The sequence below is a fragment of the Strongylocentrotus purpuratus genome, unplaced genomic scaffold, assembly GCF_000002235.5.
Source record: "Strongylocentrotus purpuratus isolate Spur 01 unplaced genomic scaffold, Spur_5.0 spur5_scaffold_14, whole genome shotgun sequence".
Taxonomy (NCBI): domain Eukaryota; kingdom Metazoa; phylum Echinodermata; class Echinoidea; order Camarodonta; family Strongylocentrotidae; genus Strongylocentrotus; species Strongylocentrotus purpuratus.
Genome location: NW_022145599.1, coordinates 37,482,856 through 37,510,681, shown reverse-complemented (window position 1 = coordinate 37,510,681; position 27,826 = coordinate 37,482,856). Strand labels below are relative to the sequence as shown.

General features: G+C 35.9%; 2 protein-coding genes across 3 annotated transcripts; both read left to right on the top strand.

Moving 5' to 3' along the window:
- The first annotated feature begins 1,558 nt into the window (after nucleotides 1-1,558).
- LOC115923875 (histone H3.v1-like) lies at nucleotides 1,559-5,449 on the top strand. The gene is made up of 5 exons (XM_030985273.1): nucleotides 1,559-1,581; nucleotides 3,205-3,282; nucleotides 3,845-4,013; nucleotides 4,889-4,988; nucleotides 5,292-5,449. The coding sequence occupies exons 1-5, from the start codon at nucleotides 1,559-1,561 to the stop codon at nucleotides 5,447-5,449; spliced, it is 528 nt and encodes a 175-aa protein (XP_030841133.1).
- LOC752989 (DNA ligase 1) lies at nucleotides 4,957-23,586 on the top strand. Of its 2 annotated transcripts, XM_030984896.1 has the most exons (19): nucleotides 4,957-4,988; nucleotides 5,292-5,437; nucleotides 6,185-6,526; nucleotides 7,219-7,308; nucleotides 7,632-7,861; nucleotides 8,561-8,625; nucleotides 9,195-9,296; nucleotides 10,285-10,361; nucleotides 10,758-10,849; nucleotides 11,669-11,759; nucleotides 12,269-12,470; nucleotides 15,032-15,117; nucleotides 15,840-16,032; nucleotides 17,458-17,602; nucleotides 17,955-18,037; nucleotides 19,220-19,372; nucleotides 19,916-20,113; nucleotides 20,700-20,792; nucleotides 21,219-23,586. In XM_030984896.1, the coding sequence occupies exons 3-19, from the start codon at nucleotides 6,363-6,365 to the stop codon at nucleotides 21,300-21,302; spliced, it is 2,148 nt and encodes a 715-aa protein (XP_030840756.1). In that variant the 5' UTR covers nucleotides 4,957-4,988; nucleotides 5,292-5,437; nucleotides 6,185-6,362; the 3' UTR covers nucleotides 21,303-23,586. The 2 variants fall into 2 exon arrangements, with proteins under 2 accessions (XP_030840756.1, XP_030840758.1); XM_030984898.1 differs by lacking the exons at nucleotides 4,957-4,988; nucleotides 5,292-5,437; nucleotides 9,195-9,296 and having other exon boundaries at nucleotides 6,250-6,526.
- The last annotated feature ends 4,240 nt before the right edge of the window (nucleotides 23,587-27,826 follow it).

Below are 27,826 nucleotides of genomic sequence, written 5' to 3'. Positions count from 1 at the left end.
AACTGATGATAGAAATGATATTAAGTACAAGAAGAAAAAGAAGAAGGAGAAGAAGAAAAGGAGGAGAAGGAAGAAGAGGAAAATAATGATGAATTTGTAGAATTTTCTATAACGTACGAAAACATAAGTATATACAACATGAAAAAGTATGAACCGACAGAAGAATAAAAATTTCAATCATATAACATGTCATTCACTTCTCTTCTCTGACTGTCAAGTATTAGGTATTCCTTTAATTTCCTCTTAAAATGATCATAGTTTCCTATTTCTTTTACACCATTGGGAAGGGAATTCCAATGTTTTATGGCATTGTAATAAAAACGAATTTCCAATACTACCTACTCTTTCAGGTAAGTTAAAGTTGAATCGTCTATTTCTTGTATTATAATCATGTACGTCAGTAACAAGATCGAAGTTGGATCGAATATAATGATTCGACCTAGTATGATATATTTTATGCACATGATGCAATACGAGTTGTTTTGATCTTTGGTCGACTTCAAGAAAACCAGCTTTAGAAAGTTCGCTGTAGCCAACATGAGTTCTTGGACCAGAACAGTTGATAAATCTCACCATTTTGTTCTGTATAATCTTCAACTTCTTTTGATCTGACTTGTTTATGTTACTATACCATGCAGGGTTAGCATAGTCAAATAAACATTGAATAAGAGCAAAACAGACGTCTTGCTTTTAAATCCATACAACTTTGATATCTGTACAAAAATTTCAGACGAGAATTTGCTTTTTTTTACAACTGATTCTACTAAAGATGAAAATGAAATTGCGCTAGCCAACTCAATGCCTAAATACTTCACAGACTCTTTTCTCTTGATTGCTTGATTATTGTGTGTCACTTTGAATTCAAATGACTTTTTAGAACTACTTCCATTCTGGCCCCATATGTCCGTTTTTCCTCGCCACACCCTCCCCCCCCCCCCCCCCCCGCAAATTTGAAAAGTCTATGAAATGTTGATGCTTGTTTGAAATTTTTGTTGCTACCCTCGGCCCTCTGTTAGACAACATACTTATCTCTAATTATGAGAAAACAAATACTAGGTCTAGTGGTAGAGATCGAGTGGACAAAACTACAGCCAACGCCTGATTACGGTAGTCTGCACCGAACAGGTCATTTGTTGCTTCCTTCACACTCTTATTTCATAAACCGTAGGAAAGTAGCAAACAAATGAAAAAAATCAGGGTGTTTCAAAGAAGAGGGTTAACAAATGTATCAAGTGCCAAACCAATTTTACCATAATTTGCCCCCTCCCCGGTCCTTCTTTTTGACTTGAATAATATGGATAAGATTATACAGCCTTGTACAGAAGCTAGGCTAAACTCCTTTTCGCGATCGCAGATCTTGAAACTTCGTCGCGAAATGATTGGAATGCGTGTATTGGGCACCGTATCAAAAGAGCAGCGAAATTAACGCGCGAAATTACAATAGGTGAAAGAAAACGGCGCGCCGTGTGCTCAAAGTGAAAATCTAACTTGTCGATCTTTGTGGTTGGATTTGTGTTAAGAAAACCCCAAAGACACGTTTGGATCAGATCACATCAACATGCCAGGTCAACGATCAATAACGTGAGTTTGTTTCCGATCTAACTTAACCTAATTTAGATTTTAGTAGCTGACAAGTCTGATTGTTACACTTTACAGATGATCGGACTCCGGCCTCGATCGGGATGGTCGAGGCCGCTGCCGCTAGCACCACTCGCAAGGGCCAGGGGGAGAGCCCAGGCGTAATGGGGGTACCGTCTCGTCTCTCGACAATGCAGGGGTGTCTTTGTCTATGACTTACTTTATTCAGTAGACCCCTCTAGTACTTTATTCAGTAGATCTACTAGTAGACCTACTGACAGACTAGCAGATTCTACCTCTTTCTAGTCATGCAACAACAAATATTTAAAAGAATCATGATGATGAATGCACATGACATTGACCTGTTCCTGTTGACAGAGCTTTGCTAGTTTGCTTATGAAGTTATGTTTGAAATTGAATGTTTTTTAATTTGTATTGTTAACAACAATGTTAATTTTTATTTGTTAATGTTATAGTACATTTGTAGTATTGTACCAGTCGTCTAATTGTACCTAGGCTTAAGTTAAGTTCAATCTTCATCAAGTTCATGAACCTCGGGCTTCAGTTAGTTCAGGCTTCACCTTGGCCTGGGCTTCGCATGTACATGTTGTTGTTTGCCGAGTAGAGTTCAGCGTTATTATTAATCACCAACAATTCAAAAAATTATTAATAAGAGAAAATCATTTTTGTTTTTGTTTTTGGGTGTCCTGTATTTTTGTCAGGGTTTTCATTAATATTTAATCGCCCGAACCGAAGGTGAGGCCGTGAGGGTGATATGACAAGTCGTATTGCCCTGAATTAGGCAGTCAATATTACTATTATTAACCACATCAGACATCTAGAGCAAACAAGAAACTCTTACTATCTTATACTCTTAAATTATGCAGGCTACACAGGGTTTCCTAGCATTAGAAGTTGCAAAAACATTGTCAAACCAGCACTGTTCATCCAGTGTTTGACAGATTTTCAATACACTGCAAACAGTTTGCCTAGGGTGTGATTGTTACGTCACAATAGAGTTCGCGCAAAGTGCGCATTTTCTTATACACGATGCGCGATGTAAATTACAGTAGCTGATGCGCGATGTAAATTACAACTGGCTCTATATTATTGCTCACTAGTTTAACACGCATTTTGCCATTGACTTTTCAGAGCGGGCTAAAATATTTGTTCATTGGTTTACTGTATAACCATATTGACCGGCAAATTACACACAAATCCCATTGACTTTTCTGAGCGGGCTAAAATATTTGTTCATTGGTTTACTGTATAACCATATTGACCGGCAAATTACACACAAATCCCATTGACTTTTCTGAGCGGGCTAAAATATTTGTTCATTGGTTTACTGTATAACCATATTGACCGGCAAATTACACACAAAATCCCATTGACTTTTCTGAGTGGGCTAAAATATTGTAATTTTGTTGGCTTATCCATCAAACCTTGAGGGCAATAACATTTAAAAATTGCCCTGCTCAGATGTCTGATACGGTTAATAATATTTGTTATCATCCTGTCCTTTCTTATTTGGCACCACCCTGACAAACCAATCCTGCATGCCATGGGGAGGGTTACTGTTATATTTTCCAACTAATGTTGTTTTCCTTGCTTCTCTTTTCACAGCTCTTTTTTCTCATCACCAAAGCCCAAGCCACCATTACCTGCTGAAGCAATTCCTGAAAACAAAACTAGCAACAAAAAGTAAGTGTAAATATGTAGCAGATGTTTAAAAAACAAAAACATAACAAATAATAAACAAACAAAGAAAAACAAATGTATGAATACTATTATTACAAGAACAGATTACTGTGGAGCCTTATTACTGACAAACTCCTTGGGATCATTACCTTCTTACAATTAAACCTGGGTCTAAATAAAGGCTAGAAAATAATAGAGTGCAAGGAATTGGGATTGGAGAAATTACTTTACAAATCACAATGAGAGATTGTTATGTACAACAGTTTTCTTTATACAGTTCTTCTGTAGTAAGCTAATCATTGCACATTGAAAAGTAAGATGTAGATCAGTGTGGGTTTAATTTGGATTAAGTTTAATGATATTTCATCGATACTTGTAAAATAAGACTTTCAGTTTCTTTTCTTTTCATTTGATAACATGTGGGAGCCATGAAATCAGCCTGGGTCCATATATCATGATACTCCACAATATGTTTCTTTGCTTCCCAAGCTCCCATTGTTAAACATTTCCCAACATTTCTGATATAGAGGCCTAAAATGGATTTCTTTTTCCCCTATATTTGCAGGGTTAGATCTCCACTTCATAATAGGAATGGCTCACCTCCAAGTGAAGAACCTGCTAAAAAGAAAGCTAGAAGGATTCTGGACAGTGATAGTGAAGAAGAAGAAAATGAAGACCAGAAACCAACCATGATGGAGTGTGAGGAGAGCAAAGAAGAAGAAGAAGAAGAAAATGTAAGACCTGAACTGGTTCTTTCTAATCATCTTTAGGCAGTTATTTGTCAGTGATAATAAATACACTTTACATTGTCTTACTAGAATAATTAAATTCATTTTGAAATAAAAAGGGAGATGGGGGGGGGGGGGGCTGTGTTTTATGTGACCCACTCTAGCTTGTTGATATGTACGCCCTATAAACCACCTCAGAGATAGCACTTGTACAATCGACCACCAAATATGCACAGATCTTTCAAACATGAGAAAAGCCCATTATGAGCATTGTAGAATAATCACTGCCAAAGTTAGGGAGGAGTCAAGAATACCTGTTGTTCCCTCTTGTAGATAATATGTCAACGATTTTGTCATAGATGTCCCATTGGTGCATAAATGATGTAGATGTAGATATACATGATTACATAGCCTTCATAAACAAATATTCAGCATTTGTATTGATGGGTTTTACAGTTTTGTACAGGCGACCTTTATCTGCATATAAGCAGATCTTATCTATAAAGTGTGGCTTTTTTTGGATACAATTTATGATACTCCCTGGACATTCGCAATAAATTTAAGTTTGTTTTCTGGTACATGTACATACCTACAGTTATATGAAAAGAAAACCCCAGGACCTTGTAACAATGTTTGAATGCATGACCTTATTAACAGGGATGTACTCTCTACTACACGTCACTTAATATTACGTGAATACAGTCAAACTTGCCTTAGCAGCCTCTCCAAAAACAGGCCACTTGTCTATACTCATCATTTGCTTTCAAGCTTTGTTTTATCATGTGATACAAGAACAACTTAATATTGCTATTGTTGTGTGTAAATAGCAAATGTGTAAACCAGTTTATTTGAAATGAAAGAGTAATGATTGTTATTAACAGGAGAGCAAGGAGGCAGAGGTAGTGGTTGCTTCTCAGAGTGTCGAGAAAGAACAGGTGTCTCCAACGTCTGCTAAGAAAGATGTCCCTCTCCGAAAGACGGGTAAGAGAATCAATTACATTATTACCTAACAATCACTTCAGAAAAATACATGTATTCTTAGCAAACTTGCACGATTGCAGCTATTGTTCTTTGTATGATAACACTTGTTCCCAGAAAATGTCTTATTTAATTGTACATGTATTGTATTTATTAAACTTCATTGATGTACATCAAAATTCTGTTTATAAACATATAAATTAATTTACAATGCAATGTAACAAATCAATATTCATGTATTATCAATGAGACAAAAACAAGTTGTTAGAGTGATCTAAAACAACTATGTTTTGTATTTGTTTTTAGCCCGCAAGCACATGAGGAAAAGAGAGTCTCCCCCAAAACAAGTAAAGCAGGAGTGTGATTCTAAAGACCTGGAACAGAATGAACTAGAAGTGAAGAAAGAGGAAGAGGACAAGAAGATTGAACAGACTACTTCACAAATAAAAGAGGTATGGTTTTAGAATAAATGTTAACATCACATTCAATTGACCCATCAGTTCTAAAAACTAAGTTTTCAAACATTATATCCCAAAACTCAGGAATGCTGTGATATTCTTTGCTCATATCCTGACTAATTGAATACTATTTTACATTTTTTGTAATAAAGAACACCTACGTGTTGAATTAGAAGTGGTATTGAAATAGTTACAGGTATAGGTATTCTTAAAATAAAATGTTGATAGTACAGGTACATTTGCTAAATACACTGTGAATATGCACATACTGATGAAGTTCATTTCCATTTGCCTACAAACTATTTTAAAAGTGTAAATGAAATCTTTAGTTCAAAATATATTAAGATTAGATTGTTTAATATTGCAGATAAAATTAATAAATGTATGTCAGTAGCAAATGTTGTGGTAAATCAATATTACTGGTCAAATATATAATGAGATACTGTACAGTGGAAAGCTTGTCAATTTTTGTTTGATGATTTGGGGTAGCAGGTCATCTACTCCCCAATCAAGTATTCTAAATGTCTGTTTGAGTTAGGTCAAATTGAAAATAAGATGGCCCTATGTGTCACTTTGTGGCTTGGGTTTATCTAATAATCTGCACTGTACTGTTTGTTTTACATACTCATTCTTAAAAACTAAACAATAAACTGAGTTGTTATAAAGGTAAATTGAAGAAGAAAAAAAAAGGATATTGTGAGTGATATTAAAACGATGACATCATATTTTGACACTCTTTAGGAACCAGCCTCGCCAACAGAGAAAGCACAGAATCAAGAACGCTCATCTTCCAAAAAATCACCAAAATCAAGGAAAGACAAATCATCTCCCAGTGACAAGAAATCCAAGAAGTCATCTGAGACTGATAACAAGAAGGAGAAAGAAAAAAACAGAGGAGAAGAAGGAGGAAGAGAAACCGATGGAGAAGAAGGAGGAAGAGAAACCGATGGAGAAGAAGGAGGAAGAGAAACCGATGGAGAAGAAGGGAGCTAAGAAGGAAACCAAGAAGGAGAATGAGAAGCCAGTGGAGAAGAAGGAAACCAAGAAGACTAACGCATTCGTGTGGGGCAGCAGCGATAAGAAGTGAGTGGGAAATCATTGTTTGGGTGTTTTGACTCAGGAAGATCTCGGGAAATAGTTATAGTTTTATTTGAATATTATGTCGTGCTTTAGATATGATAGTTAAAGTAATGTCTTCTCATTCTATCTTGTTTTAGATCTGATGTCAGGAACTAGTTATAAATCTGTCTCTTTTTATTCCATCGTAATATCTTGCTTTAGATCTGATGTCAGGAACTAGTTATAAATCTGTCTCTTTATTCCATCGTAATATCTTGCTTTAGATCTGTTGTTAAGACCTCGGGGACTAGCTTTAGATCTGTTTTCTCATTCACACGCCTTTTAATGTTTTTTTAAACAGATATATGTCGCCATACAAATGCTGTTCATTATCATCATCATCATTCTATTAATCTATCTTGTTTTAGATCTGATGTTAAGACCTCGGGGACTAGCTTTAGATCTGTTTTCTCATTCACACGCCTTTTAATGTTTTTTTAAACAGATATATGTCGCCATACAAATGCTGTTCATTATCATCATCATCATTCTATTAATCTATCTTGTTTTAGATCTGATGTTAAGACCTCGGGGACTAGCTTTAGATCTGTTTTCTCATTCACACGCCTTTTAATGTTTTTTTAAACAGATATATGTCGCCATACAAATGCTGTTCATTATCATCATCATCATTCTATTAATCTATCTTGTTTTAGATCTGATGTTAAGACCTCGGGGACTAGCTTTAGACCAGGCTCTTCATCTTATCATCCAGTGGAAGGCGCATGCTGGAAAAAAGACGAGAAGTAAGTCTGTAATACTTCTTAATATTCCTTTTCATAACCATTTTTGTTTTAATAATATTTACCACACTGATATGCTATTGAAGAAAAAGCTTTTATGACATGTTAACAGAGTTCTGTGATTTACTATCCATTGGAACATTTCATGTAGTGCGAGATTTTGACATATCCTACATACATGCTTCTAATAAAAACAGTAATAACATCCATGTACTATGTGGTTGATACAATTACCTTTCATGCTTTTCCATTTCTCTCTTTTTCCATTTTTCTATTAAAAAAGCTGAATTTTGATATCTAATGTATTTTTTCTTTACTGTTTGCAGTGTTCCATACATGGCCTTAGCCGACACCTTTTCAATTATTGAAGAAACGAGTGGAAGACTGAAGACGATTGAGATCTTGTCAGACTTCTTGACCTCTGTGATGCTCTTGACCCCCGGTGACCTTAAGATGTGTATCTACCTGTGTCTCAATAAGTTAGCTCCAGCTTATGAAGGATTAGAGCTGGGTATTGGTGATACGGTTCTCATGAAGGCCATCGCTCAAGCAACAGGTTGGTTTCAATTAGTTACAGCTTACAAGATTTGAATCTAAGGCCTAAAAAAAAAAAGATGTTGTATTACCCTTTGTGACCGACCCAAAAATCTTGAAATCTATGGTCGGCTTTTAAAAAAAAGGTTTTTTTTTTTTACATTTTTATGAAAAAGTATGTATTAAAGCATTCAAAACTGAGAAATATCAGCCCAAAGAGGGAGTTTTAAAAAAAAAAGAGAAAAAAAAAAATATTTCTGACCGACCCATGTTTTTTGGCACCTAAAGGGCAATACAACATCTTTTTTTTTAAGGCCTAATAGACCTCTTTAATTATGTTGATGCATGTTTCTCTCCCTAACCCCTTTTTACCAGCACTCTCATTCACCTGCTATGGATGGAATCCACTTTGCATACATTCAATGTTGCTATGTCGAACAGGCCCTCTGGCAAGCTTTTTAGTTGTCAAGAGAAACTTATTCAAAACATGTGCATAATATAAGTAAACATGTCTATTGATCCTGACATTAAGCGCAATACAAATGTTATTATTAATATCATCATTATTATTATCTCTGAGTGTTTTAAAGAAATATTATGTGTGAGTCCTCGTAATTTTTCAATTAGCTACATTAACATTGATCCTGACTTAACTGTCTGATGTACAGAGAATGTCTTTTATATTGAAGATTGTCCTTTCTCTCGTAATCTCTTGTAACAGGTCGATCAGTTGACAAGCTGAAAGTTGATGCTGCTGAAAAAGGAGATTTAGGGCTGGTTGCAGAGGTATGAATTACATTAATCTCAACTCATTCTTTGAGTAGATAATCCTTGGGATTAAGGTGATGAATCATGGAACTCATGTTTCCACTGTTCTCCTATATACTGCTCCAGGAGCAGGAGACTAATTTCATTCAACATTGCACAAACAGATTTTAATATATCTTTTCTAGCATCTACATATCATTTAGCTGTATCCCGTGTGAACAGAGCTGCAAATCCTATCAAAGATGGTGGTGGATCTAGGGAATATGATGCTTGGGACAACAACAAAAAACATATTTTCCCAATTCAACAATAAACAAAGAAGTCAAACTTTGAAGTGATGAATTATTAGCTTCATAGTTATAACTTCAGACTTTGGCAATCAATTAAAACCAGTGCCTTGTCCTTCCTGAAATTCCTCATTATAGTTCTGATTTTGACCAGATAGGCAAGACAGCTATCTCGATAGAGTCTGATACAGGGATTCTTCATGCTTATAACCACTGTTTTGTTGTTGTTTTATAATGTGTTTATAATGAGGTGTAAGTAATGATCCAGTGGAATAAAAGGATTTATTGCTGTCATTACAGAGCAGTCGAAGCACACAGCGTACCATGTTCACTCCTCCAAGGCTTACAATCAAGAAAGTCTTCTCAAAACTCAAAGATATTGCTAACTTGAGTGGAAATTCAGTAAGTTCATTCTCCTGTTTCTTGTAGAATATATCAAGAATTGCCATTTCCATATGCACTCAAATGATTCAATTAACCGCTTTATAATAATAATAATATGTCTTGTTTACCCAGGGTAGCCTCATCAGTATTCATACTGAATGTTGAATATTAGATAGATAATTTGTCTCAATTTGTTTAACCACTTGGCTGCGGGCCACGTAAATGTACGTGGTCTCACTCTTGCATGCCCTGTGCGCACCACGTACATGTACGTGCTTAGGACATTGAACTTTCAAGACTGTAGCACTGCCTACTGCCTAGCCCTACTGTGTAATTAGCACTACAATGATGTCATACAGGTCTAGAACAGTAGATGGCGCTCTTTCAAATAAAAATCTGGCCTTTTCGTGTACAGCGTACATTTTTGGAACAGTACAAAAATGCTGTAGCACGGGGTTTGCTGCTCGTTTTAAGCCAATAGCAGTCAAGTGGTTAAAGGTAACAGTGACATTGTCCCTTTCCTCCCCCTCAGAAGTGATAATAATAAAAGATATCCTGAACAAACAAAAATACAGAACAATGGCAGTTATGAAAGTTAAAATAAAACAGATAAATGCTTTACTCTTCTAGATTTTCATCTTCGCTATATTATTTCATAATCTGGAATACGCTGTACCATTTTCCACCTGCTTTGATAAGCTTAAATGCCACCACAACATTGTTTATTTATAGGATACCAGTGTGGTTACACTCCAACCATGTCATATGAAATACCTCTGAACCACAGCTGAAGAAGAAATTCCCAATGATATACCACAAGGTAGTAGTCGGGTATTGATTGGTTGAGTAGCACTTACTATGAGGGTACCAGTTTTAAGAAGTTTATTTTCTATGACTTTAGTTTTTAAGATACAACCACATACATTGTTCTAGTGTTATTTGTTGCTGTTTTAATACAGTTTTACCACATACATTGTTTCTCTTGATATTTGTTACTGTTTTACAGTGTATGTCAAAGAAGGTTGATCTGATCAAAGGGCTGCTTGTAGCTTGCAAGAATAGTGAAGCAAGATATCTTATCAGGTATGTACTAGCATCTTAATCAACTCAAGAGCTATTATGTAATGTACTTCTTAACTTGCTTACCAACTCTTCAATGTATTGTTTATTCAGTTCCTATCCTGCTAGCAAGTGTGATAATTTGTTGTAGATAATGATGCGATGAAAGTAATGTTAAAAAAAAAGAAAAGAAAATCAGCTGTGATGTTAGCGCTGGAGTCTATTTGTGAAGAAAAAGTGAAAGAAAAACCAACTGCAACCATAAAATGTACACTTCCAAGTAGGTCCAAAGGGTTGGTGGACTGCGACTTGTGGCCATTAACAGATTCTGAATTTAGTCTAGTCACAGATCTCACAATTATCCTTTCCATAATCTTACATGAAAACTGAATATATTTGTTCTTATATCTTTCTTTTCAGATCACTTGGAGGGAAGTTAAGGATAGGTTTAGCAGAGCAGTCTGTTCTCGTAGCTCTAGGGCATGCAGGTGCTCTAGCGAAACCAGAGTCAGGTATGTCATGAATCTCATTTAAACCAGTATCATGTACTAAGCATTTTTGTTTTGTTTACACATTCTTTAATGTCTACGCTTTAATAAATGAAAAAATGTATGGTACAGGTAAATAGACTATATTAAACATGCTTATGTGGACCTTGTGACAGAATAGCCTTGGTGCTTACTGCTGAACAAGTTATGCAGTATAGTCAAACACTACCACTACCCCCACCACCAACAACAACAACAACAACACCACCAACAACACCACCAACATCACTACCACTACCTCTACCACCACCACCACCACCACCACCACCACCACCAACAACAACAACATCACCAACAACACCACCACTACCTCTACCACCACTACCTCTACCACCACCACCACCACCACCAACACCACCAACAACACCACCAACAACAACATCACCAACAACACCACCACTACCTCTACCACCACTACCTCTACCACCACCACCACCACCACCAACAACAACAACAACAACATCACCAACAACACCACCACTACCTCTACCACCACCACCACCACCACCACCAACAACAACAACAACATCACCAACAACACCACCACTACCTCTACCACCACTACCTCTACCACCACCACCACCACCACCACCAACACCACCAACAACTCCACCAACAACACCACCACTACCTCTACCACCACCACCACCACCAACAACACCACCAACATCACTACCACTACCTCTACCACCACCACCACCACCACTGATAATAAAGTTGTTGTTCTGACATGTTTCAATTAATTTGCATAGTTATTAAGCGTGAAGTTCTATTTGTCTTTAGATGAGATGATTCTGAAGAGCAAGGCCCATACATCAGACAGTGTGAAGAAAGCTATGGATGAAGCAGCACTGCTGGTCAAGACAGCTTACTGGTCAGTCTCTCACAAGCTAGCCTGCTTTCTTGTTTGGCTTTATTTACTCAAAATACCTAGGAATGTTCGGCATTAGTTCTTATTCATTCATTATACAATATTGCATGCTTGTGAATGTGTTAGTGAAAATACATAGCATTCAAGTCACAGGAGGGAAATTAACAAGAAAATACTGAGTGTAATCTTGTTTTGAACCAGCTACAAAAAAAACATTTCTTTATAAAAAGAGGTTTACAAGATGAAAAAAAAAAAAAAAAATCAACTTCTAACCCAAACATATATGAAATATGAATGTCAATGTCAATCCGGTGTCTCAGCCTCATTTCCAAGATAAGAAGTGCTAGAGACACAGTTATATCTGCATTTTAATAATGTGTTACCAATTTTTGATAGTACCTTTCGTGCACAGTAGAAAGAATAATGCCTGATCATGTAAATATCATTTGACCATTATAAGAGCCTACATTCTTAAATATATTATATAAACCTGTTCGACCTTATTTTAATAGTGAGATGCCTACATACGACGCCCTGATTCCGGCATTGTTATCCCATGGTGTGACGGAGCTACCCAACCATTGTCGTCTGACTCCATCCATCCCTCTCAAACCCATGTTAGCTCATCCTACAAAGGGCGTATCAGAGGTACTCAACAGATTTCAAGATACACCTTTCACCTGTGAATACAAGTATGATGGTGAACGTGCTCAGGTAAGGCCTTTATCGATTTGTTTGCTCACCTCTCTATGACACCATTATTGAGGTACATTTATTCATAATTCGCTCTGCAGCGCAATGTTTATTGTCACTGGATTCAAGCGTGCAAATGTTCGTGGCGATCGGCTGTGAAACGGCCGAGATCTTAGTGGTGGGGGGGGGGGGGGGTGTCAATCGATCCCCCCCCCCCCCCCCCAGTAAAAACCTGGTCTGAAATAGCCCAGTTAATTATCTGTATAAAATTATATACACTTAAAATATTGTATCAAACCATATTATGTTCATGAAAATGTATGATGAAAAAAAGAAAAAAGATGCAGAAACCAATAAATCAAAAAAATCAAATAAAAACAAATCAAAATAGGGTTAAACTCTAGAACAGACTCCCTCCTCCAGTGAAATCTTCACCAACAGTAGAAAAAGCAAACAGACTTTGAAGATATATCTTTGCTGAAAACATATATATTCATTCCTCGAAGTCACAAGGTCACTGCTTAGTAAATTGTTTATGTTTCAATTCTTAAGACATGAATGGACGGCACATCAAATCACTTTGAATCCAGTGGAAAATGTGCTATATAAATTGTGACTACCGTATTTGCCGGCGTAAAGGCCGCAGTATTTTTGGAAGAGAAAATATCAAAAAGCCGGGGTGCGGCCTTAACGGCGAAAGAGTAAAAGACAAAACAAAAATCAAGTCAAAACCCTCACGAATTTGCACATATGGGACTACGAACGGTACACTAACTATACCACTATGGTACAGGACATTTCAACACATCTTACCGACAATTTTATCTTGCATTATTGACATGAATACGAAAATAAATTGCTAAACCAACATTTGCCGATAGATCTTGATCTAAGTTCGTGCCAATGCATTGCAAAAATAAAGGAAGTACCATTTAACTGAGCTGCTGCGAAGCATCCATCCGAAGTCGCCATTTTGTTTTCCATTTCATGCAGTTTTGCATTACACCGTACATTGTGGTGGGGGATATATCGGACACCAAATCTGCCCGCGATCACTTTTTGAGCTTAACTTCCGGTAAATTATAAGAATATTGATGAATTTGGTATCAGTTTGTAAAAAAAAATAGTGTTTTTCAAGAAAATTACAATTATTTTTTTTTTTTTTCTTCCCCCTCTTGAAATGTCAAAGTTGGGGTGCGGCCAATGTGGCAGTCCGGCCTTATCGCCGGCAAATACAGTATCACATTAAATTTAACCAGTTATCCAAAAGTTTGGAGTGAACCCATAAATGATGGTGGGTATAAACGTGAAGATTGTTTTTGTTATGCCTCCGCCACCGAAGGTGGTGCCGGAGGCATCATGTTTTCGGGTTGTCCGTCCGTACGTCCGTACGTCCGTACGTCCGTACGTCCGTCCGTACGTCCGTACGTCCGTCCCGTTTGACCGTTATCACAATATCTCAAGAACCATTTAAGATTTAAACTTAAGACTCGGGAATAGTATTGTTCACCATAGGAAGACGATCTGATTAGATTTTGGAGTACGTAGGTCAAAGGTCACAGGTCACAGAGGTCAACTTATGAAATTCCTTGTATTGAGTTTGTTAGCGCGATATCTCAAGAACCATTTGAGATTTAAACTTCAAACTTAAGGATAGTATGTATCACCATAGGAAGACGATCTGATTAGATTTTGGAGCACGTATGTCAAAGGTCAAGGGTCACAGAGGTCAACTTATGAAATTCCATACATTGAGATTGTTATCATGATATCTCAAGAACCACTGGAGATTTAAACTTCAAACTTAGTGATAGTGTGTATCACTATAGGAAAACAATCTGATTACATTTTGGAGCACGTAGGTCAAAGGTCAAGGGTCATAGAGGTCAACTTATGAAATTCCATACATTGAGATTGTTATCATGATATCTCAAGAACCACTGGAGATGTAAAAACTTCAAACTTAAGGATAGTATGTATCACCATAGGAAGACGATCTGATTAGATTTTGGAGCACGTAGGTCAAAGGTCAAGGGTCACAGAGGTCAACTTATGAAATTCCATACATTGAGATTGTTATCATAATATCTCAAGAACCACTGGAGATTTAAACTTCAAACTTAATGATAGTGTGTATCACCATAGGAAGACAATCTGATTAGATTTTGGAGCACGTAGGTCAAAGGTCAAGGGTCACAGAGGTCAACTTATGAAATTCCATACATTGAGATCGTTATCGCGATATCTCAAGAACCACTGGAGAATTTTCACTTCAAACTTAATGATAGTATGTATCACCATATCATAATATCTCAAGAACCACTGGAGATTTAAACTTCAAACTTAATGATAGTGTGTATCACCATAGGAAGACAATCTGATTAGATTTTGGAGCACGTAGGTCAAAGGTCAAGGGTCACAGAGGTCAACTTATGAAATTCCATACATTGAGATTGTTATCATGATATCTCAAGAACCACTGGAGATTTAAACTCCAAACTTGTTCAAATTGCTCTATGGCGGAGGCATCATTTTCGACTGCGCGCAGTCAAAATTCCATCTAGTTTGTTTTGTTTCTGTAGATTCATCTCTTAGAGTCTGGTAAGATTCACATATACAGCAGAAACCAGGAAAACAACACCTCCAAATACCCTGACATTATCGCAAGGTGAATATTAATACTCTCTTCGGACTTTTGTAGACAAAGTTGTAGATGTAAGAAAAGCCTCATATGTTGCTGCTTTGAAGTTTTGTTGAAGACGCTCTTGTTTTCAGAAGCTTTTGAATAGTTTATGGTTGTGTGACCGTAAAGTTGCACTGGTAGGATTTTTTCCATCACAGCCTAGTAGAGTATATAGTAGCTGCACTATATAAATTGATCTAATTATTATTAATAATAGAAAGCTCTATGACGATGCAATGAAAAGAGTGAGTTCTTCTCTCTGATTTAAATCATCTCACAATGCAGATGGAATGGATCAAATCACCTTCAATTAGGTTAATCTACAATCTACTACAACAAAGAATTTTAATTAAATTTGACTTATGGTATTAAAGCATGATGAATGTACATAGGAAGATAAAATGATTAGCTTTGGAGAATAAAAAATCTAATGTTCTTGATTATATCGTGTGATTATATGTTATCAAGATAATTTGAAAGTGACATTTTATTCTATTGAATAGTCATTATATTTCATTACAATCATAGTCTTTTCATTTGTCTGTTATATATATATATATATATATATTAGTGTGATATATTAGTTTGATATACTTTTATATGTTACTGTTGCTGTTGTTACTGATATTATCGCTTGAAGAAAGTAAAATGAATTTAAAAAAATAACCTGAAATAAATATAATAAACTTGACTATTTTGTGTTTCAGGCTTTCCTCTTCTGTTGATGAGAAGGTAAAATCCAGTATCTTAGATGCAGAAGCTGTTGCTTGGGATGTGGAGAGGAAACAGATCTTACCGTTCCAGGTATTGAGTACGAGGAAGAGGAAGGACGCTGATGCCGGTGATATCAAGGTTCAAGTCTGTGTCTTTGCGTTTGATCTTCTCTATCTCAATGGAGAGGTAAGTCTGCTTTGTTCAAATCTATTGTTTTGTTCTTGCTCAAGAATGATTGAATACAAAGTTTCTTTGAAAAAAGAAGAAAGAAAAAAAAAACTGCTTTTAGTCAGCCCAATGAAAGTTTGATGATAATGATGATGATGATGGAAGAAAATAAATGTTCATTTGAATTGAATTGATGATGATGATGATGATGATGATGATGATGATGATTATGATGATGATTATGATGATGATGATGATGATGATGATTATGATGATGATGATGATGATGATGATGATTATGATGATGATGATGATGATTATGATGATGATGATGATGATGATGATGATGATTATGATGATGATTATGATGATGATTATGATGATGATGATGATGATGATGATGATGATTATGATGATGATGATGATGATTATGATGATGATGATGATGATGATGATGATGATGATTATGATGATGATGATGATGATGATGATGATTATGATGATGATGATGATGATGATTATGATGATGATTATGATGATGATGATGATGATGATGATTATGATGATGATTATGATGATGATGATGATGATGATGATGATTATGATGATGATGATGATGATGATGATTATGATGATGATGATGATGATTATGATGATGATGATGATTATGATGATGATGATGATTATGATGATGATGATGATGATGATGATGATTATGATGATGATGATGATGATGATGATGATGATGATTATGATGATGATGATGATGATGATGATGATTATGATGATGATGATGATGATTATGATGATGATGATGATGATGATGATGATTATGATGATGATTATGATGATGATGATGATGATGATGATTATGATGATGATGATGATGATGATGATGATTATGATGATGATGATGATGATGATGATGATGATTATGATGATGATGATGATGATGATTATGATGATGATGATGATGATTATGATGATGATGATGATGATGATGATGAAGATGATGATGATGATGATGATGATGATGATGATGATGAAGATGATGATGATGATGATGATGATGATGATGATGATGAAGATGATGATGATGATGATGATGATGATGATGAAGATGATGATGATGATGATGATGATGATGATGATGATACTGCTGCTATTTTTTTTTCACTCAGGGAAGCCTCATCAGCATCAATGTTGTTCTTTCTGTGGGGCCTGCAATTATTCTTACCCCAGCGTTTGCCAGATACCAATTTTACACCTGGGTAGAGAGAGGCAAATGTGGATTAATGTCTTGCCAAATGACGTTAGTGCCGGGCTGGATTTCGAACCCTCAACCTTTGGATTGCCATGACACATCTATCTGTTTGATTCAGTCATTCTTGTTGCAGTGAATTGTTGTGCATTTATTCAAAAGCCTGTTTGTTTTTGTTTCAGTCCTTAGTGAGGAAACCTCTGAGAGAGCGCAGAAGTCTGTTGAGGGCTCACTTCAAGGAAGTGGAAGGAGAATTCATCTTTGCTAAATCCATGATCTCGTCTGATGTAGATGACATTGCTGTATTCTTAGAGGAATCAGTTAAAGGTTAGTTTTCTTTCTAAGGTTCTATTCTTTTTATTAAATTATTCTACAGCCTATTCAAATCCTTTTGCATTGGTAATCACATTATAAACAATTCATCAAGAGTGCCAATCCATGAATTCTATTAGTGTTCGTAACAGATACTAAGTAACAATCGCCTATTTTTTACATGGAAAGTATTAATGCCTGATGTCAAATTCAAATAAGGTGATCGGTTTGCACCAGTGTCAACTCGTATATGCCAGGGCCAGGTGAAGAGTTGGATTATAGATACATAATTCCATATTTATATTTAATTTTAGATCTATGAAGCAAATTAACAGCATCATTAAAAACTACCTTCTTCTTCTACTAGGAAACTGTGAAGGTCTGATGGTGAAAACATTGGATAAGGATGCCACGTATGAGATCGCAAGACGCTCACACAATTGGCTCAAGGTAAGTCCTCTAAACCAGTTAGCATCTCAATTTAATACTACTCGTAAAAACAATTTTTATGCCTCCGTTACGAAGTAGCCGGAGGCATTATGTTTTCGGGTTGTCCGTACGTACGTCCCGTTCTCGTGATCGCATTATCTGAAGAACCGATTGATGGATTCCTGCCAAACTTTGGTCATGTATGTATCTTGCAGAGCCGATGAACTGATTAGATTTTGGGGTCACAAGGTCAAAGGCCAAAGGTCACAGGGCTCATTATGTATGCAAAAACAGCTCGTTATCGCGTTATCTCAAGAACCGATTGATGGATTCCTGCCAAACTTTGGTCGTGTATGTATCTTGCAGAGCCGATGAACTGATTAGATTTTGGGGTCACGAGTTCAAAGGTCACAGGGCTCATTATGTATGCAAAAATAGCCCGTGATCGCGTTATCTCAAGAACCGATTGATGGATTCCTGCCAAACTTAGGTCATGTACATTACTTGCAGAGCCGATGAACTGATTAGATTTTGGGGTCACGAGGTCAAAGGTCATGGGCTCATTATGTATGCAAAAATAGCTTGTGAACGCATTCTCATTAGAACAGATTGATGGATTCCTGCCAAACTTCATTTATGTATCTTGCAGGGCCAATAAACTGAGTAGATTCTTGGTTCATAAGGTCAAAGGTCAAAGGTCATGGGCTCATTATGTATGCAAAAATAGCTTGTGAACGCATTCTCATTAGAACTGACAGATGGATTACTATTTAACTCAGGACATCTTGCAGAGCCAATGAACTGAGTAGATTTTAGGGTCATGAGGTCAAAGATCAAAGGGTCATATATGTATATGAGAAATTGCTTGTAATCACGATATTCTGAGAACCTGTTAATGGATTACAATTGAACTTGAACTTCAAAAAATTCTTCTGTTTTGGTTTGTAAAATTGCTTTATGATGGAGGCATCATTTTCGACTGTGCGCAGTCGAAGTTCCATCTAGTTTAAGTACTAAAATTTATTTTATTTTGCTATCATTTAATTTCTCAACTTGCGTGAAAAATCTGTAAAGAATATTGGGTATTATTTTTATTTATGGGCTTAAGGGGTGTACCTTGGTTTTGAAGTATAAGAAATACTTACACTTCATGCAGATATTTGATCTTGATTGATATGGATACATTGTGATTAACATTAACAGCTGAAGAAAGACTACTTGGATGGTGTTGGAGATACATTGGATGTGGTTGTGCTCGGTGGATTCCAAGGGCGTGGTAAGAGAGTTGGTTCCTATGGAGGATTCCTACTTGCCTGCTATGATGAAGAGAATGAAGAGTTTCAATCTATTTGTAAGGTAAGACCGGACTTCGCATCATAAATTTTTTTGATTCATTTGTAAAAAGTTCAGTCATACAGTTTGATGTTTGTATTGGAAATAAACATTGAAAATTTGACTTGAGAAATACACATTCTGGTGTAAAACAAGATGAACTGCTTATCCACTCATTTGCAAACACAATTTACAATGTCACACTTTAACATTACCAAATTACAGAGAGAGAGGGGTGGGAGACAGAGAGAAAGAGAGAGAGACAGAGAGAGAGATGAGAAACTAGAAAGTGAGAGAAAGATAGAGATGAGGGATGTAAACAGTATGAGAGATAGCTGGATAAATGATCTGATCAGTAGCATTGAAGAAGTTAGATAGAATAGAACATTTATAAAGAATTATATTGACATCATTATTGTTATTTGAGAAAAGTTATGAAGATATGAAATAATACATGTGCAGAGGTGGGCAATGTACTTCTCAGCTCTGTTTGTGTATCCGATAGGGCATACAATGCAAGGTGATTAACCGCAGTTGATCATTGAATCATGTTGGTTTTAATCACAGATTGGAACTGGTTTCAAGGAGGAGGAGCTGGAAAAGCACACCAAGTTTTTCAAGGATCATTTGATTGAGAAGCCACGCCCATATTATAACTATGACAGCAGTGTAGCTCCTGATCATTGGTTTGATGCTGTGCAGGTCTGGGAGATCAAGGCTGCGGATCTATCTGTCTCACCCGTTCATAAAGCAGCCATTGGAATAGTGAGTTCACTTCTCATTCTCATTCTTTGATCCCCTAACACATGCTTCTCTAATAGCTTTAATAGTTGAATTCCTAACTTGAACTATAGACCCAACATTACACCTTTATCCTGAATCTAACATACCAGTAAGGTATTTCCCTCTAAATATAATCATGTACATGTAAATGTTACTTGTTTTACCCTTTTATCTTTCTGTCTTTACCTCTCTTTCGTGCAGTCCATCTCTTTGTTTTTTTATTCAATTTTTTCTTGCTTTCTTTCAACTTTTCTATTTCAATGCATGACACAAATCTATTTGTTTTTATTTTGATTTATCACGTAAGCTATGAAATGTTGAAAGCTTGTATTTGCCTTCATATCATTCTTGAAACATGCCTTATTCAGTCAAAATTATGTTGTGGTAGAGTTGGCACCAACTGGACATGTCACTGTCTATTTCAAGCAGATAACAGCATCTAATTCCTGTGGTTTGTTTCACAAGCTAGTTCTGAAGCTAGTGATTTCTAACTTATAAGAGTAACAGTGTTAGATATGTCACCCTTCTTTTGAGTGCACACCAATAATTCTGATTTTATATCACACAGGTCGATCCAGCCAAGGGTATTTCCCTACGATTTCCCAGATTCATTCGTATCCGTGATGACAAGAAACCAGAGGAGGCCACAGGCTCTTCACAGGTAAAAACAATCTCCCTATTCAATCAGAAATTTAATTTTCCCTTAAGAAAATGTTCAATCATACACGCACCCTGAATATGATTATTGTCAATATGATTCTATACAACCCCTGTATGGAAAAAAATCTGAGAAAATGAAAGTAGATGAAGTTTTATGTACAGAACAAATTGGAGAGGACCTCCCAAGATACGTCACAGAATTGCCAGTTCGTGTTTGATTGATTGCAACTTCAAAAGTTCATAACTTTCTTATTTTTAATAGGAATTTGCTCAAACTTTCACCGAACCTGTTACTCTTCTGCTTCTATTAAAACCAACTTCATATCCGGGTAGACTTCCCCTTTAATGACGTATGAAATGGCAAAAAGTGTTGGGTTGATCCCTACAAAGAATCCCTATCTACCATTTTTGATTGATTACATTACAGGTTGCCAGCATGTATAACAACCAGGATCAAATCAAGAACCAACAAGCAAATAAAACCAGCAAATCAGAAGAGGATTTCTACTAAACACAGACGAGTGGTAACATGACCAGAAGACCAGAAACATTGCTGGTAGCTTGCAGAGAAGGTTTCCAATTTCATCCACTCTCATACCTGTAATCCATTTAATCATTCATAAACGGACTACTGTTAATACAGTCAATGTTATGTAGTCACAAAGGTAATCCTGTCTTATATCACAAAAAAACTTGAAGTAACTATGGTGTACACGTCATTCTACATCAAATTATTGTAAGCATGAACATTAGGTAGCACCACAGAGCCTTAAGTTGATTTAGTACACAGAACTTGAACTTCCTTTAGATCGATTGTTATAACTATGTAGACTAATGATTCAATCAGTATGATATCAATGCAACATTAGCCTTTGAAGGGTTGACAAGAATTCAGAACAATCTTTGTATATTACAGGGTTGTTTGAACCATCAAAATGTGAGCAAATTTTTTATTTTTTATAAACCATTAAAATTGATATCAAATGTCTCAACAAAATCTAAAGACTTTCATGCTTTTGCTGATATTTATTTATACCTTTTAATCTAATGATATCAATGTCATTAGATACTATGTATGATTTATTTGCTCTTCATAACCAATATTCCTGATTATATTAGAAGATTCAACTATTTGAGGAATCTTGTGTATTTGTAGTTATTACTCTTCCAAACATTTTTTCCCCAACTTTTTTCATTCCTCTTTCGTTTTTATTCCATTAATCTATTTTTACTAGTCAATATATTTGTTGATATTTTGGAAAGATTGATAAGTACACAACCATACACCTTCTCAATATATTTCTATTATAAGAATACATGTTACAGTCATGTATTGAAAACATTTTTTTTCCTCCATTTTTGAGCCCTCTCCACTTGTAAATATTCTGAATTTGTAAATAGCATTATAAACTATTACAATCATTGGTAAATAAAGCACTTTGTCAGTATGATTGTGTGCATAGGGGCTTGAGATAGCGCTTGTGTTTGTCTGAAATTGTAAAAAGAAAAATTGAAAAAGCTTTGATGAATCATAATATGATTGTGTATATAAAAGATCAATATAACTTTTGTGTTGTACTTGTGTACATTAAAAGAAGTACAACATACTCTTTTTCAACTACAGTTTCATGAAGCACTTTAGGCCAAGACTATAAACAAAATATGATCACTTATGCTTACCAATGCACTTATTAGTAATACAGCCATGATGTGAATCTCTTAATACTCTCAATGATTACACTTTCATAACATTATGTGAGAAATAAGTTCATTTTATACACAGAATATTTCAATGAATTATACTAAAATGAATGTGTCATTTGATGATGTAATGCATTGGATAGTTATAAGATGATATGGTAACTTTTCTAAGATTTTGGTTAACGGATTATAGCTTGTAAATAAAATGAATGCTTCATCTTCAGACAGTCTTGAATGTTTTGCTCTAGAATTACATTATGACTCGCTAAGTTGCATTGTCTCTGATTTGTAGCAAAATGATAAAGAATTATTCCTGTGAGAGTGTTTTCATTAAATGAAATAAATCCTGCTATGTAGAATTGATATATTTGGATCATTTGTTCTTTCTTCAGAATTGAGAAATACACTGTACCCTTGTCTTGTAGCACAGTACAGTTTGTTTCAAGATCACCTTGGCGGGTAGTTTTAACCATGCCCATCAAAGTCAATATTTGTATAATATATTTTGTTGCATTTTAGATCATTCTATGTATGCAGGATCACAATTCATGGCCTTTTTTTTGGGGGGGGGGGGGTGGTGGGAAAACCAGTTTTAGTATATTGTGCCTTTCTGGTACGATGGTGTCTAGTATTGAGATGTGACATGAGGAGGGAAACGTTTAGGGTCTTAATGAATTTTTTGTTCATCTTTTCAAATTTAAAACCAATTTTGTTGAAATGAAATTAAGTCTGGCAAGCAAGTTTTGTTGTAGACCCATTGTATGCAGCAGTTTGAAATCTAGATTTAATTGGATAAGGATACTTTATGATCTAAACCAAATTCTAGCCATTCAGAATATATTAATTTATGTCAATATGATACATAGAAAATGTCACATCTTTAATTGAATAAATGCTGTAATCAACATTTTCTCAAAGACAAGAATGATTTGCTACTGTTTAAATGCTTACTAGGCTTTTAAAAAGAAAGAAAGAAATCTTGAACAGAAGGTTACTTGCCAAAATAATTCCTAGCTGTTACAGTTATTATGTACATATTATTGGTGCACATGTGCATATGATTTGCATAAATGATTCAATTATTGTAAGTTCAAGAAATGTTAAAAACCTTGTACTTATTTGTCAAATTTCAGAATTTCGTGGTCAGACACCTTTTGGGTGAATTCTGAAAGTACTATTGTGTTGATGTGATTTTAATGTGATTATGATGATGGTGATAATTGTATAATGTGATAATGCTGTTGATGATAATGTACCTGTCATTGTGATGTTGATGGTGATGGTGTTGATAATGACGATAATGATGATGATGTTGATGGTAATTATGTCATTTTGATGATGATTTTATTAATGGATATAAAAGAGCACAGCTGGCCCAGAAAAAAGAGAAAGACGGAAATTGATTATAAAAAGAAAGGCGTTAGTGATTATAGTCATTTCTTGACTGATTGTCATTACAATAAAAAACAAGAACAACAACAATGACATCCCCCCCCCCCCCCTCATCTAGTGCTCATCATTTTCGACCAAAAAGGCACCTGGAAATGAAACGTTTTTTGCTTGTCACAATTTCTATTTAACTATGTATTCCTCTTACGAATATACATCTTTCCACTGATATTTATGGTGGTACTGTTAAAATAGATATTTATAGGATGCCTATAGTACAACATTACGAACATCAATTACATATCCGTTACAACCACCATCATCATCACATCAATACTTAACATTCAATAGTACCGTTCAGATTTAACAATAAAGACAATATCATAATGGTAAACTTGGTTAATGGTAAGGTTATACTTGTCAATAAAACGCAGCTATGAGGAGTATTTAATCAAAGAATGTTTTCCTTAATCCGCTCTCCACCTCTTTCATCTCCATTCTCTGAACTCTCACCCTCTTGTCTCTATTCTTTTCTCCCAACTTGCTCCCGCACTTCATTTTCTACCCTTGACTCTCCTTTTATTATCCTCTCTCTCTCTCTCCCTCCCTCCCCCATCCCATCTTCCCTCCTCTCTCCCTCTCTCCCCTCCCCCTCTCTCCACTATCTCTCTCTCCCTCTCTCCCCTCTCTCTCTCCCTCTATCTCCCTCTCTCCCCTCTCCCTCTCTTCCCCTCTCTTTCCCTCTCTCCCCCTCTCTCTCTCCCTCCATTCTTCCCCTCTCTTCCCCCTCTCTTTCCCTCTCTTCCCTCTTCCTATCTATCCGCTCTCGTGTTTCTCCATCGCAATCGTCACTGCGGCGACGATGATGTAAATCCCTCAGCATTCTCAGAAAGAGAAAAATCAGCTGACTTCATTGACGTCACCACTCATTAAAATCACTTCTCTCCGACTTTAAGAACGTCTTTCTTGTAATTGAAAAGGGAAAATTAAATTACAAATTCAAAGTGGCTTTGTTCCCTGAAATCTCTTTAAAATACTGACATTTATAGTTACCATTCTCCTCTCCATTACTTCATTTTCTGTCACTGCTTAATTCTTTGTTGTTTTCTTTCTCGTACTTTATTCAAATGTATTATTTTATTTTTCCATTCTCTCTCTATTTCAACTGTTTTTGTTTCGCTTCGTTTTATAAGGTTCCTATCCCCAGATTGGAAATATACCCTTTTGAGTTACAAAAAACTTTATTTTGAACATTTCTGTCCACCAATAGTGCGGCTATTTTTAAATCAAATATTAGCCTAATCTCAGACTTAGCCGAACCCCCCCCCCCCCCTCACCCCCTCCACGGCGTAAGTTATATTCAGTCTTCATATTCCAATCAAAAGTGGTGAAATATCCTAATGATAAAAGAAAAAAAAAGGGGGGGGGGTGCGTTGAGAAAACATGCAAGTAACTCAGCTTAACCGATCATTGAACTCCCATTTGTCTGTTAAGTGATCATGTCCAAATCATTGGTAGCTATTTTGAGCATTCCCAGCGGTTTAACCTAAGCTTGAATTAAAACCAAATCAGAATTACTGCATCCTGTTATAATAGCATGGGAAATCAGAGACATCCTCATCACACTCTAATTTGCTTCACTCCAAAAACTTAGTTCTTATAAAGTATATTGGTGTCTGTACAAATCATGCCAATGTCTACTGTTGTAAACCAAATATTTCAACTAAATTCTTAAAGCAACTTTAACATTTCACGAATCTACACTTTTCTTCGCCTCAAATAGGTCACTCCCCTCATCCCTTTCTCCCCTATCTCTACCACCATCTCATAATCTTTTACCCCCTCTCTCTTTCTCTCTCCTTCTCTCTCTCCCTCTCTATCTCTCTCCCCTTCACCCTCCGGCCCCCTCTCTCTTTCTCCCCCCTCTCTCTCTCTCTCCTCTCTCTCTCTCTCTCTCTCTCTCTCTCTCTCTCTCTCTCTCTCTCTCTCTCTCTCTCATTTACTCCTCGCTCTCAATCTTAGTCATTTGGCGAAATAAAAAAAACGTTTTCCATCTTTGCCTTATATATAAAAATACAGGCATACGCTATAATTATGCTTATGCGTTTTTTTAATGTTCAAACGACATTAAATTTTTTTTCTTCTAATGAAGGGACATAGATAAGTTGTAATGACATTTGATATGGACTGCAATATGACGTGCAAATAAAGACCTCATAGAGAATATCTGAACTTTAAAGAGTGCCATGTCTATGCTTTCAACGAAGGAAGCTTGATATTGATATGAGCGCCATCATGGGGTACGAATGAGCCAACGTATTGAGGCTCACATAAAATCACGGAACAAGATCTAGGACCGTTTATCTCAGTTGATATCAAATGTAAAAAAAGTCTATGAAGAAAATATAAAGCCAAATAATCCAAGGGGGATTTTAAAACAAAATATGGCACAGTATTTTAAGTTTGGAAGTTTCCAGAGTTTCTGTGAAACCGTACCCAACTTATGTGTTCGTGGGTGTATTAAGTAGTATGTGAAACATTGAAGTTCAGCTATCAATATAAATGTGTACAATCATAATTATCTCTACGTGTAGGTCTACATCATGCTAATCTAGTGCATGGGAACAGTGATATAGCTCACAACAAATACTTTAAACGCACATTTAAATAAGATGTTAGTACTATATATTTCATATTTTTCATACCAGACTCTGTTCCTATCATACACATCACCATATTAATAACTTGACTAAGTAATCGTAAGTAAATTAACAAATATATGATTTACTTCTGCATTACTTTCTGACTTACTTCCATTCATATTCACCCAGCATGTTGTACTCCTGATACCACGCGTCTCGATCTAAACTTCTCTTTGCGGCACCGGGGTCGAACTGATTGCTTTCTCCATCTTTCACAACTCACATGCATGCTCTTATTTCCTCATCTAATTATTGCGACCTACCTGTGCTATAGCAGTGGAGGAGTGTTTTAATATTTTCTTGGCTAGCAATAATGCAAATTGACATTCATTTAACACGAAACAGGTATGACGACGTCCACCCCTGTCATGCCTGTATTTTAAGATTAAATTGAATTCTTCACAACTTTGTATGCAAGACACCTGTCATCATTCAAGCCTGCAAATATATTCCTATACTTTATTAGTCTCTTGTCCTCTAAGTAAAATATTTTAAAACGTCATTAAAATGTTTGTTAAAAGTCAAAGTCTACCGTATTTACGATGTTGGTCTACATTGTGTATTTGAATATTTATATTCACAATATTTAGTTTTCATAGTAGATAATAGAATCCATAGGGCTACTGGTAAATGCAGGACATAATCTTCTGGCAAGGAAAGCAAAAACCTATACAACAAACCGTTTTTAGCTAGGTCAATTTCTCCTCAGTTATATCTTCGTTAGTAGGATAATGTTATTAAGACTAGAAATTAAAATGCGAGCTAAATTTGAACGGTTCTATGATTTCATTGATATTACATCGACAGAATAAGGGGCATAGCTGCTAAAACTTAGAATACGAGAGAGCGAATCGACCAAGCGCTTGGTGTTCAATAAGACTATACTGGTAGGACATAAACTTTGAGCAACCAGAATGAGAAAGGGCTTTTTACGTGCTATGTTTTTAATAAACACAATGAATTTCATTAACCATCACCCCTACAGCCTTCTTCTTCTCCCCAGACTATGAATGAATGAGAGTGTAGAATGACTAGACAGTCTGAGATTGACTTGATACTACACCTGAGATAGTTACAGTCTTGTGAACGGTCCGATGAGTCATTCTCCTCCAGGAATCTAGTTTACAATCTTCCCTTCCTATCGTTATTTATAGAATGAAGATGAGAGGAATGTACTACATTTAGGGCCTGTATCGATGCTCACATTATTCACTGAATCATTCCAATGATGAAGCTTTTATCG

Coding starts and splice junctions, on each gene's coding strand:
- LOC752989 (XM_030984896.1), top strand. CDS start 6,363: ATGGAGAAGAAGGAGGAAGAGAAACCGATGGAGAAGAAGGAGGAAGAG. Junction 10,362..10,757: donor GAAGCAAGATATCTTATCAG/GTATGTACTAGC, acceptor CTTTCTTTTCAG/ATCACTTGGAGGGAAGTTAA. Junction 18,038..19,219: donor GCTCACACAATTGGCTCAAG/GTAAGTCCTCTA, acceptor TAACATTAACAG/CTGAAGAAAGACTACTTGGA.
- LOC115923875 (XM_030985273.1), top strand. CDS start 1,559: ATGCCAGGTCAACGATCAATAAC. Junction 4,014..4,888: donor AAGAAGAAGAAGAAGAAAAT/GTAAGACCTGAA, acceptor TGTTATTAACAG/GAGAGCAAGGAGGCAGAGGT. Junction 4,989..5,291: donor TGTCCCTCTCCGAAAGACGG/GTAAGAGAATCA, acceptor ATTTGTTTTTAG/CCCGCAAGCACATGAGGAAA.